The 13,030-nt window shown below is 44.4% G+C and overlaps 1 protein-coding gene across 3 annotated transcripts in view; it reads right to left on the reverse strand.

Annotated features, from left to right (window-relative positions):
- Positions 1 to 7,392: 7,392 nt before the first annotated feature.
- HIPK2 (homeodomain interacting protein kinase 2) overlaps positions 7,393 to 13,030 on the reverse strand; it is a 128,238-nt gene continuing 122,600 nt past the window's right edge. For all 3 annotated transcript variants that reach the window (XM_079303427.1, XM_079303425.1, XM_079303426.1), the window contains exon 15: positions 7,393 to 11,434. In XM_079303427.1, the coding sequence (XP_079159553.1) occupies positions 10,973 to 11,434 (462 nt within the window). In that variant the 3' untranslated portion in view covers positions 7,393 to 10,972. The remainder of the gene's footprint in view (positions 11,435 to 13,030) is intronic.

The following is a 13,030-nucleotide window of genomic DNA, read 5'->3' on the forward strand; positions in this document are numbered from 1 at the left end:
CGTCATGATGAAAAACACAAGCATTTTTTTTTTTTAGTAGCAAGAACTTGATTGGTTAAGAATTAGTTTTTTTTGTAAAACATTCTAAAGCCAAGTAAAATATCCATTCTTATAACATACCTATAATATGAGACTAAGGAATAGGTTACATATAGGTCTACAACACATCAGTTTGTTTTTGTTTTTTCTTTTAAAAGAAGAAAGACATATTACTAAAAGAAAATGAAAGAAAAAAGAGGAAGGAAAGAAAAAAAAGAAAACAGAAAGGGACAATTCACAAAGGTAAAAAGCAGTACACAAGAAAATACTGTTGCACACAATAATTTCACAAAGATTAACATGGATTAACACTCTTATTACAGAAACCGTACAGTGAAGGAACACAACGGCTCAGGGCTTTACTGGGGTTACTGGGCTGAGATGATACTGTAGAGAAAAGAACCACTTGAGATCCAGAGCTGCGGCAGGGGCACCTCTTTCCTTGTGACTGCAATAGTGTTGCACAGCTCTGCCCCCACCTTCTCTTAATAATTTTGGTGCAGTGTATATTAGCTTCCACTTTCCATCCAGAGTATGCTGGGCTTGTGGGTAGCTGAAAGGCATAAAATGTTCCCTCCATTTCACCCCTCCTGTTTTTAAAAGCATTTTACAACTCATTAAAAGAAAGTTTCACCCATTGGTTCATTTTTAACTACCCGAAATCTAGACTTTTCACCTTCCAAGATGCCCCTCGTTCTTCTCTCTTTCTCACTCCCTCTTTCTCTCTCTCACACACACTACTTTATTAAAGCTATTAATGACACTTCCTCTCCTTTCAGAAATTGGATTTGGTATGAAATATACAGGCTACATTCTGGTTCTGCCCAAGTAGAATCTGGTACCCAAAACGCCTTGATTGCTTTGTTGGTGAAACATGGGATGTGGAGATCCTTTTTTACACCTGAAATGGTTGTGCCCTTGAATATCTGTGGAATTTTTGTTTCAAGAATACAGAGTAAAAAAAATATATATATATAGAAGATTAAAAAATCAAACACATAAGGGATAAGAGGGGAAAAGTCAGAAGTGTTGTATGTAACCATGTGAGGTGGCAGCGTTGCAGAAGTGCTTTCTTTCCTTGCTGAGGGCAGAGGTGCTGTATGTAACCATCCAGATCCTATGGGATGTGCGCTGCCAGTGTTGGAAACCCCTTCTTGCCTATCAAGCCAAGGTATGCAACAAGACTCTGTGGCTCCTTGAGTGTGCCGGTATTTGAGAGGGTGACTCCGCCCGGCAGAACAGGGGACCAGGCAGAAGGCGGGGGCAGTGAAGCCTGTTGACTGAGTGGTGGTGCACAGTGAGGGAGGGGGAATGTTTTCCAGCTCGCCCGAGTGCTGCTGGCACTCCTGGCTTGCCGTGTGACAGCTGAGGCTTTGGCAATGCGGCCGGCGAGGCAGGAATGGCAACCACCGGAATGGTGCTGAGGGAGGAGGATGCAGGCTGCACTCCCCGGCCCCACGGCTCTGATTGTTCTGCGAGCAGCACCCGTGCCCAGCTGCAAAGCATCGCCGATTGCTCCTTTCCACCACCTCCGCTGCCAGCTGGCAAACACACCCTCCTCAGGCACGGTGGAAACACGAAAGGAGCCCTCCCGTGAGCACCCCGCCTCCACAGCTGAAGCCCAGATGTACATACGCATTGTTTTTAAATGCCAATTCCTGTACTTCAGGGAGCTCAAAGTACCATTTTGCCCAGCCGACATTTATACCATGTTCATCGACTACCCAAGTGAGAGAACACAACAGAAGAAACTAGACAGCTAAGTGAGACCAGGGAGTGGGGAATGTGATATATATAAAAATGCAAAGTACAAGGTAGCAGCAGTGGGGAACAGCGTTAATGGGGACTGGCATGTGCTGAGAAAACAGAGTTGACAAGGAGATGGTCAGTGAACTTTGTATTTTGTTTACTGGTTTAAAACATTTCTGTGGTGGTGAGCATCATTTGTAAGAAAGGGGTGAACAGATGAAATCCAAATTACAGCATTGCCTCTGAGTGGCTCACACAAACACACAAACGCACACACACACGCACGCGCACACACGTACAAACAACCCCATCCCCCCTCCCCCCAAAAAAATAAAACAAGCATTCACTAACTCAGGAATTATTTGTTTGGCTAATGATTTATCAACAGTACAATACAATCCTTCTTATGAATATCCTTCATTCTCCTGATGTGGGTATCTTCATCCAGATGAGGATCTTACATACAACAGTGAATTTTGTATTGTGCTCCCTGCTTCAACCCAGGGAGGCCTGATAAAGCACATAATTAAAACAAGTGAACAAACAAATAGCTTATCTGTTGAATGAAATCTTCAAAGTGGGTGGAGTGTTTTTGGAATCAGATTTTAGAATACATTGGATTACTTCATCTCTGGACTGACTTTCCAACACTATGTTATATCTCAAAACAGAATATACATATTAAAAACACACTTGTACTTTTCCATTTTTAACGGGCAAAATTAAAAAAGAGGCAGCTGTACTGAGTTTTTGAAGGTGTCACTTATAAACACAAGATTTCCCTTAAAAAGTACCAGTTTAAATGTAAACTATAAAACACTGTAATAACTATAAAATGTAGCCAGAAAACTGTTTAAGTAGCCACAATCTATTATTCAGTTCATATTGGTTTTAAAATGTGACTCATTAATATCTTCTAGAAGGCCAAAGCATTTTACAGTAGCTATAAACATATATACTTACATGTGCATTTAACATCACAATTGATTAAAATACATAAAAGAGTAATCTATTCCTTGGTTTAATTTTTTTTCTTTTTAAAGATTCACTGTCTTCAGAATTCACTCAAGCAACAATGACCAGGGTGGGCATTTATCGCTATTCCGCCCCTACAGAGTTCAGAGTCTTTGAATCAAAGTTCAAGCTGGCTACATGATTTCAGAAAGGCTAAAACCAGGATGAATGCCCACATTTGAGGTAATTATTGCCATTAGGTCACAGTTTGTGTAATGTAAGTGTATTTAAATCCTTCTTTTAAAAAAGCAAAAGTATCCCAGAGTACCAGGGGATACCCATTGAAGCAATCAGAATCCAGAATCCTGATCAGTGGGTTTGCTTCCAAAGGAGCCAGTGGTCCCGGAGCACAAGGCACTCCCAGGACAGCCGCCAACCAGCCTAGAGCTCAGGCAATCAAGCCTGCAACAAGCCTTTTTTAATTTTTAAAATTGTTTTACAGAAAAGGAAAACCAAAGAAAAAAATGCCATAAAATAGATGGGTAACTTTTCTGATCAGAATTCCAGACCAAAGCTTTTCTATTTGTCTTAATCCTTTCCAAACAGTTTGCTAAAAAATCCAAATACATCGGCTTAAATATTAACTCTATGCCAGCACTGCAGAAACTCCTTGGCTATGTTCTGAAAGTGGGATAAACTTTGCTTTTGCTGAGCATTGTTGCCCCATTGCTTTCTGTTTCAAAGAGGAAACCTTGTTTGAAAGAAAGAAGAAGAAGGGAAGGGGGGAGAAGGGAGGAAGAAGGAAGGAGGGAAGGAGGGAAGGAAGGGAGGGAAGGAAGGGAGGGAGGGAGGGAGGGAAGGAGGGAGGGAGGGAGGAAGGGAGGAAGGGAGGAAGGGAGGAAGGGAGGAAGGGAGGAAGGGAGGAAGGGAGGAAGGGAGGAAGGGAGGAAGGGAGGAAGGAGAAGGAAGGAAGGGAGAGGAAGGAAGGAAGGAAGGAAGGAAGGAAGGAAGAAGGAAGGAAGGAAGGAAGGAGAAGGAAGGAGGAAGGAAGGAAGGAAGGAAGGACGGAAAGGAAGGAAGGAAGGAAGGAAGGAAGGAAGGAAGGAAGGAAGGAAGGAAGGAAGGAAGGAAGGAAGGAAGGAAGGAAGGAAGGAAGGAAGGAAGGAAGGAAGGAAGGAAGGAAGGAAGGAAGGAAGGAAGGAAGGAAGGAAGGAAGGAAGGAAGGAAGGAAGGAAGGAAGGAAGGAAGGAAGGAAGGAAGGAAGGAAGGAAGGAAGGAGGAAGGAAGGAAGGAAGGAAGGAAGGAAGGAAGGAAGGAAGGAAGGAAGGAAGGAAGGAAGGAAGGAAGGAAGGAAGGAAGGAAGGAAGGAAGGAAGGAAGGAAGGAAGGAAGGAAGGAAGGAAGGAAGGAAGGAAGGAAGGAAGGAAGGAAGGAAGGAAGGAAGGAAGGAAGGAAGGAAGGAAGGAAGGAAGGAAGGAAGGAAGGAAGGAAGGAAGGAAAATTAATCCCTGGCTGTCAGAAGTACACACAAGTATTTACAAGGTTTGTGTGAATCTGCACACAGTTCCCCTCACAGCGAAAGAGTTAAGAACAGAGATGTCACAATATTTATCAGTGCAGTAAAAAATATCATTTTTGGAAAAAAATATACCTTTAGTATTGCCTTTCTTAGATTAACTATGATAAGCAAAAGATTAAAAACAAAAACTTTATCTTCAAACACACATGAATAGTCTGTTATAGCAGCACTGCTAAAACTGGAAGGACAAAGCTAACCCGTAAATGAGAAACAGGAGTTTCAACCACAAATGCTGAACACAAAACCTCCTAGTATGCTTCCTAAGACTTCTGAAGAATCAAGCCCATCTACCATTCAAATTTCACTCTCAACACACAAATGCTCTAAAACCATGTCTTCCCACTGAAAGCATTTGACACATGCAGAACTCAGCTCAGTTTATCTCCAGACTGGTTCTCACACCTCCACCTGCATTAGCAGCTCCTCACAGGTAACCAGCACCTCTGGGGTCCCTCACAGCGGTCACATTTGTCACAGAGTACAAGGAGCCTTTGAGCACAGAGTCTTTGTGAGCAGAGCTCCTCTGCACACTGCCAGGCCTTCCTTCCAGGGGCCACCCCTGCTGTGGGTCTCACTGTGTGCCTGAGGTGTCTGGTGGCATCACAGCAATATGCACACAGGTAGTGGTGAGGAGGATGGACCAGCCTGGAAAGCCCAGCTCCTCTTACCCAGTGAAGTTCTCCTGCAAGGAGTCTATGCACAGCCACTGACAACTGGACTGGCACCATTTCTTCAAGCACTCAGCCTCTGCAACCCAGGGTGAAATTGTCACCGTCATCAGAGGCAGCTTTGTTGGAGTATGGCAGTGGGGGAACCTCAGGAGCAGAGAACCATCTTCTCCCTATGTCTGGAGGGAGAAAAATGATTTGTAGGCACAGAAGTGGGCCTCAAAAAATAAGCTGGGGATTCCAGGTACTTTGGACACAGGTCCTTCTCACAGGAGCACCAGGAGGGTGATGTAGATGAGTGCCCAGGACCACAAATTGACTGCTTTGAAGCTCACACAGCAAATGGGACCATGGCAGGGACAGCTTTATCAACAGGAAGAGAGAAAACATTTCCTTCTCACACCTTTCCCATCTGTATTGCCTACCCAGGACAGACCTTGCATACAGGTATCCAGGATTTGACCCACAAGAAGCACTCCAGATCTCTAATGATTGCAAAGCCATGGAAGAATACAAGTCTAAGTCCAACACCCCTGCCCAGGTGTGCCTGGGCCTGACCACGGCATCACTGTTTGGGTATCAGGAAAAAGTTTTACACCCTGAAGATGGTTGGGCACTGGAACAGGCTTCCCAGGGAAGTGGTCACAGCACCAAGCCTGAGAGAGTTCAAGAAACATTTGGACAATGCTCGCAGGCACATGGTGTCATTCTTGGGGTGTCCTGTGCAGGGCCAGGAGTTGGACTTGATCTTGTTAAGTCCCTTCCAACTCAGCATATTTTATGATTTTATGAACTCAGAGAACAAAACCGGTGTCCTAAATCCAGAGGAGACACTACAGAAACATGCAGAGCATCCAGAAGCTTATCCCCACTACAGCTCACATTTGCACACTGCAATGTCACTACTAAAACACTTAAATCAATGTGAACAATAACAAGAGAAGAAAAAAGTTTTTGACATCCCCTACAGTTTAGGATAGCAGCAATATTTAGTGTGAATTTCTCTGCTCATCAAGCTAGCTACTTGAAAAGATGTCAGAAACTTGAGAGAGAGAGTAAAAAAAAGAAAAAAATTAGTGAATGGAAAGATTAAATTCCATGGTGTATCCTCATTGCCTGGTTCTCATGACTCGTGGCTTCCTTTTATTTCTGGAGTAGATGGGAGTCTCTTTCTCTCTTTAAAAAAAAAAAAAAAAGTATCTTTGGTTAAAGAAAAAACCAGGTTTATTGCCCTTCAAATTTGCTGATGAAACTACCTTCAAACCAAATTACAATACACAATCCCTTGAATGTATAAAAAAAGAAAAAAAACATCACAGTCAAAAGTGTCCCTTTCTTGGAATGTTTTATGTATTACACCAAAACTGCTAGAGAAAGAGAGAGAGTTAGAGACCTTCCAAAGCCCAATTTGTTGGGTACAAGCAGGTAAAACCTGCCAAGAAAGATGCAGTTGCATTTGCACTCTCAAATGACTGGATTTGACCACTCTACAGTGAGATCCATTTGGGTTTTCCAGTCTGCTTATGTTAGTGGTTCTCCACCCTCCCTCCTGCATTCTGACCTCACATCAGGCAACAGAACATCCCCCTGAGGAGAGACAATGTCTGTGCTCCCCTCTGCTTCCTGCACAAGCAGAATGCAAGAAGACATGATAAGGAAAAGGACCACTTTTTCACTCTGCAAGCCATAAGCCACCCATAAAACTTCCAGTATCTAAACATTCTCCTACCCCCTCAAATTTCCACACCATTTACTCCATGCACACAAGGAACACCAACTGAACCAAACCATGCCAATCCCATTTCCTCTCCAAAGGACTCTGCCAGCAAAACCAGATGGCTATTATTATGTGTGTGGTACTGACAGCATGCAAAGCTTTTACTTCCTCTGCTGAAATGACTGTTTCCCCTATGATCAACCACACCTTCATCCATACAATTCCTTGGTACAGGTGCCAGGGAGGAGGTGTTGCTCAGCTCCCTTATATCCACCAGGAAACACAGCTCTCACAGAGTGTTGCACCATCGAAGCAATCTGCTGGCTGTGCAGTGCATCTCTTGCAATCAGCATCCCATCACAACTGCCTGGCAACTCCAGGATAGACAATGTGAAAGGTGGCTCCTCTGACATAACCCTTCTCTCTGCCAGCCTGTGCTGTTTTAACAGTTCCACTGCCAAATACCCCTCCAGATCAGATCTGAGCCCATGTGGGAGAGCAGGCCAGATGGGTACACAGGGAAAATGCAATTAATGCAAGTAAAACATTACTGTGATTGACACTGCAATCTTCCATACTTTGCTAATCTTAGGCCAGAGGAGCACATAAACAAGTATTTAACTTGAATTTCTTTAGCAAAGCACTCAAGTGCATGGTTAACTTTTAGTCTCTGCTGGAGTTCTGTAATTTTTGATGGAATTTAAATTCAGTCACTGTTTCCCCCTATTCTAAAAGAGCAGGGGATGCAAATCAAACTGTAAGTACCTAAACTGTAGCAACCAGAACAGCATAACAAAATTCTACAACAAGAAGGGAAAATCTACATCAGGAACTAAAAAAGACAAAAAATCAAACCAAGCATCCTGGCCTGTGGACACCTAATTGAGAGTAGAAGAGGAGAGGAGGAACACTGCCCTGTCTGCAGCCATGCTTTACCTAGCTATTTCCATCTGTGTGTGCCAGTGTGCTTTATCCAGTGATGGGACTGAGAGCCACCCTTGTGGCTCTACCGTGGCTCCTTCCCCCTGTTCCTGGAGAGCCACCCATCTGTGTCCTCCTTTAGGAAAACCAAACCCTTAATATGTAGTGTGGCCTTGTGTTCTTTGCAAGGGCTCAGTGATCCTGGCTTGGAGCACAAATAAGTCTTACTCTTATATAAACATCCTTTCAAACTAAGGGATGGTAAGCTAGACCCTGGGGCACCAAGGTCCTTACCTGCCTTTGATCCAGGTCTCCTGACAGATCATTATGGTAGCAGCTGTCAGGTGTTGACCTCTGAATGAATGTTTCTGGACTTATTCTGAAATGCAGATGTGACCCAGAGGATAACTCCTGTTCCTCAAGGCTATAACCACTGTCACTGAGCAGTCCCACTCCCCCAGATTAGTGGCAGAGTTTTCATCATTGAAATAATCTCGTTTCTCCTTCCTCCTGCAGTTCTCACAATCACAGTAACCCTTCCAGTGCCACTGATGAAGAGAAATAAAATTAACAATAACAACAAGAGAAAAAAAAAACCCCACAAAGTTTAAGGAATGCGTGTGCAATTAAAACCCAGAGTAAAATATAATAATAATAAAATAATAATCATAACAACCATACAATAACATTATCTTTCTTTTTCATGACATAAGCAGCATGACACTCTCACTCCCAAACTGGTGAGAGAGGAGAGGAATGCAAGAGAGAGAGCAGGGCTTTATTTTCCTGCCTCAGATGAAAGGGGACATGTCTTTTCAAAAGAAGAGCAGGGGTAAGGTGCATAGGCTGCCGGGAGATTGCATCCTCATCTACAGTATATTGAACTGGAATGAAGGACAGGCAGGAGAAGAAAACTGTGCAAGAGTAGCCCAGGAACCAGAGCTGGCAACCAGGATGGTTATTTGGTGGTTTGCCAGAAGACAAATAGCCTTGTTGAACAGCCTATGCATAGCAGGATCCTTTCGTCTTCCAGGCCAGCCAAGCACTTACTGCAAAACAATACATTTGTGCTTGTCTTTCTGTCAGCTTTTCCAACCTGAGAGAGCCTTCTTCCTCACTGCCACTCAGGGAACCCATCCCTCACCACCCTGCCAACAAACCTGCTATTTTCCAGCATCTTGCAAAACACCTGACTACTTCATGCTCTAGTTACAAGGAAATGTACGAGTGGAACTGAGCAGCCCCATAGACTTCAGCTTTCATGGAAACGTTCTACCAAACTCCTTTCTCTCCTTCCTCCTCAGGACATCCACAGGCATGATGGTACTGATGCACCAGTGCAAGTGCCATTACCAGGGAAACTCCCCGCTGAACCAAACCAATGACAGGAAAGGCTCTCTTTAGAAACAGCTGGAAAACAAAACGACCATGTAGCATTCCTTGGTGTGGAGGACCAACCTACTCTCCAGTTCCAGGGTCACTCTGCCACTGCAGGCAGTTTTTTGGGGTGTAGGTGAAAAGAGAGCAGGGGAGGCACACAGTGTCACAGCTATGTTAGAGTGGGTAAGGCTCTATGTATTACAATGCTCTTTTCACCTAAGAAACCTGAGATTGACTCTCTCAGCTGGATTTTCTCATGCTTGCTTTGGGACTCCAGTTCTTTCCTGACCCTTTCTTATCAACAGACACAGTGAGAGATGTTGGCAACAACTACTGTTTCCCTCATCAAGGACTAAATTTTTGTTCCCATTTCGACACATGACCAGGACAACCTGATGATGAGGGAGGACACTGTCCTCCCACTCCATCGAGAACATCGGCAAACAGCAGAATGAGAATTCAGTTTCCAGGGAGGAAACCTGCTATTTCAACAGGACAGAAACAGACCAGTCCACAAATGAGTCCCCAGACCCTCTGGGTCCTCACAGTTGACATGGTTGCTTCCATGCCATCCAGTGCTTGACAAAACACCCAGTTATATGCACTTCTGACCCCAACGAGCCTCCCCAACACCTCGCCAAGTGAGCTACGATTGACGATGTGGGAAAAAAACCCAGCACCACCAGCAGGAGAAAATCGGCAGTAACAACCAAAAAAAAAAAAAAAAAAGAAGAAGAAAAAAAGAAAAGAAAAAGAGCTGAGAGTAAATTCCAACTAGCCTCAGTCAGTTTCTAGGAGTACCAGTGGAAGTAAACCCTTAAACCGCGTCTGTAGTTTGGTAAGGCACTACGAGGGAATGATGTAAAACTAAGACTGTGACAGTTGTAATGGCTGTGCCGAGGAACACACCACAGAGAGAAGGCAGCATCTGCACTCACACACACACACACACACACACACACACCTGGACAATCACATTGTTACATGCCTATGTTATATCACTTTTCTTTGTGCAATCACATTGAGGAATAGTCTATTGGTATCGTTGAAGTTCAACACAAAAGTGTAAAAAGGGGTATGACCTGTATAGTGCTACATTCTACCGGGGCTAGGGGCAGGGGGTTGGGGGACAGCTAAAACATCTCCTATACTAAAGTGGCTAGGGATTGAAAAGGAACACTTAAAAAAAAATAAACAAACCAAACAACTGAAAAAAAAAGCAACTGAAATCCAACATACATTATTAGAGATCTTGTTTAGGAATAGCATTTCTCAGGGATTTATCCAGTGTGTTCAAGAAGAGGGAGAAACACCCCCATTGCTCTCAACCAGTGCTGCATGGCCTGTTCTGCCCAGGTGTGATTAAGTGTAGATTGTTAGGTCCAAATTTAGAGCACTGGGACAATGTTTTGTCCTCCACCCTCAGCCTCCCTTACACACTTTCTTTTTCCATTAAAAATCCCCCCAAACCTATGTATACTTTGGGATACAAAAACTGCTGTATAAATCCTTTGAAATGCTGGATAAATCCCTAATCTATATACCTACAGGATTAAAAACCTAATGGATTTCATTTTAGGTGTTCTGGACAACAAATTTCTAAATGTAGCTCACTATTGGATGAAAATAACCTTTAAAAGTCTGTTGGTGAAGTTCTTCAAAAGACAGGACCCGCTGGAGGGTCCTCCTTCTCTCTTTCTCTCTAGTTTGGTGCAGAATGGTTGTTTATTGTGGTTTATTTTTTTTTTTCTGTTCTTTTTTCCATTTTCTTTTTTTTTTTTTAAATAAAAATTGTAGAATTGATTTTTCCCCCTTCTTTCCTCTTTTCTTTTCTTCCTAAAGTCTCCTTCGTTCAAGTTTCACACGAGCCTCCCATTGCATTGTTAGTTTGTCATGTTCTTCAATACAAAAGCGGCTGCCTCACTCCCCCCGGGATGGGTGCGTCTCTCACTCTTTATTCCAGTGTTTAGATGTAAGGGTACTGGTTGACCTTGGTGGGGCTCAGTGGGTATCCAGTGTAGACTGTGGAGGCTGGAGAAGCACTGATATAGGTCTGATGGGCAAACTGAGCCTGGTACTGACTCGGGTGGATGGTGGGCGAGGGCAGGACGCGCGGGCCCATGCTGACGGGGACCTGGTGGACGATGCTGGCGGGGTAGGTGGTGTGCTGCACCGCGTGCCGGGCGGAGCCCTGCGAGGCCACCAGGTGCGCGACGGTGCCCGTGGAGCCCAGGGCGGCGGGGGCGGTGTATGTGTACAGGTGGGGCTGGGTGGGCAGGTGAGCAGCGGCAGCCAGGTGGGGATGAACGGTACCGTGGCTGGGGCTATTGTGCGGGAAAGAGTACGGGGCCTGAGCTATCGTTGGAGTGATGTAGGCTTGCTGTCTCCGGTGACTCCCTGCGCGGTCGGTCGAGACGTGCTGCTGGCCCTGGATAAAGACAGCAACAGTGATAGGCAGTTACAAGTCAAGAGATGGCTCTTTACCTCCTCAGTAGTGTCTGAGAGCCTCCCTGCAACACCAGGACAAACTCAGGAGAGTCTCCTGAGCTCCTCCTGACACCCTCAGTATCACCAGTTTTCCCTTGGAAAAGAGTGACAGCAGTGGGTCCCTCACAAGCCTAGCAAGACCCTGTAGTTTCATACATTGACCAAAATGACCCCAGAAGGTCAGCAAGTCCCCCAGTTTGAGCTACAACCTGCTGACACAGCTACCAAAGACACAACCTTGGACACCAGCTCCCAAAAACATCTTCCTTAAGTCCAGTTGCTCAGGCAACAAGTGGTTTTTGTTAGTGAACTCTCTGATGACGAATCGTGGTGCACAGATAGCTGAAGGGAATGAAATTGCCTAACTATGGAACAGGCAATTTATTTTTGCTCAGTTTGGGTATTTGCAGTTAATGATTTTCTTCGTTACTAAGAATAACCGTATTATTTTTAAAGAGAAAACCTTCAGCTTGATAAGATCCTGCAGGTGCCTGGTGCCTCATTCTCATGAACTAAAATTACTCGAGCACAGGAAACTTTTAGCAGTGGGATGGGACCAATGTACTTTTTCCCCAGGGATTTTCTAAGTTGTTTTCTTGCATTGCACAAAAATGCGAGTTTTCCCAGTCATTTGTAGTCAGAGTATTAAATTACTAATAAGGCAGGAATTAGAAGACAAGAAGGAAAATGCTCCATGCTATTTCCTTCTATTCTTCCAAACCTTTTCATCCTTTTTGGAAGCATTCTTTGTGCTGTTATTGTGGAAATACAGTACCCACACTTCTCCCCAGCTCTTGCAAAAAGCATCTCACCCATTTCCTCCATTTTCACACACTTTTATTTCAAATTTGTTCACATTTGTAAATTTCCTCTGCATATTGAAGGAGAAAAGACATTCTTCTCCACCAAGTTATTTTTCTTTTTAAAAACCAGTTCTGCTTATATCCAGCTCTGGATGCATACCAGCACTGTCCTCTGAGCTCTCCAGACTTTCTCCTCTTGAAACACTGGTAAGTGAGCTGTAACTTCCCTACTCTTCTCAACTCATCTCAGGGAAGAGAAAGGCCCCAGGTGCAGGATGTGAAAAGGGCATTATTTCCTGCAGCTCCTGGGGAGCTCCCTGGGAGTTCTGATTGCAGATTGGGAAGCTTCTCAAGAATTGCATGCTGCCAAGAAATGGGATTTGTCCGAATCTCAGCCCAGCTTTATCACAGGATGTGATCACAGGACCAAACTCATTACAAGAGGTCACCTATATATACACAGAGGCCCTGATTTGCTTTGTCCCACCTGATGGGGACTTCTCTCCCAGTCCCACAGCCAGGCTCATGCATTCTCTTCACTTGGAAGATATTCTCCCCATGGTTACTTACAGCTAAGGGGAATTCAGTCCTTCCTACATGCTCCTGCTCCACTCCTTTGTGGCTAAGCCAATGTATTACTCCTCTTATGTTATTTCCATTCACACCATCAGACTTCAGAATACACAGGAAGAGTATCCCCGAGCCCACTCACAGATGTGATCTGCACTACCTCT

This window comes from Erithacus rubecula, assembly GCF_903797595.1.
Source record: "Erithacus rubecula genome assembly, chromosome: 4".
Classification (NCBI taxonomy): Eukaryota; Metazoa; Chordata; class Aves; order Passeriformes; family Muscicapidae; genus Erithacus; species Erithacus rubecula.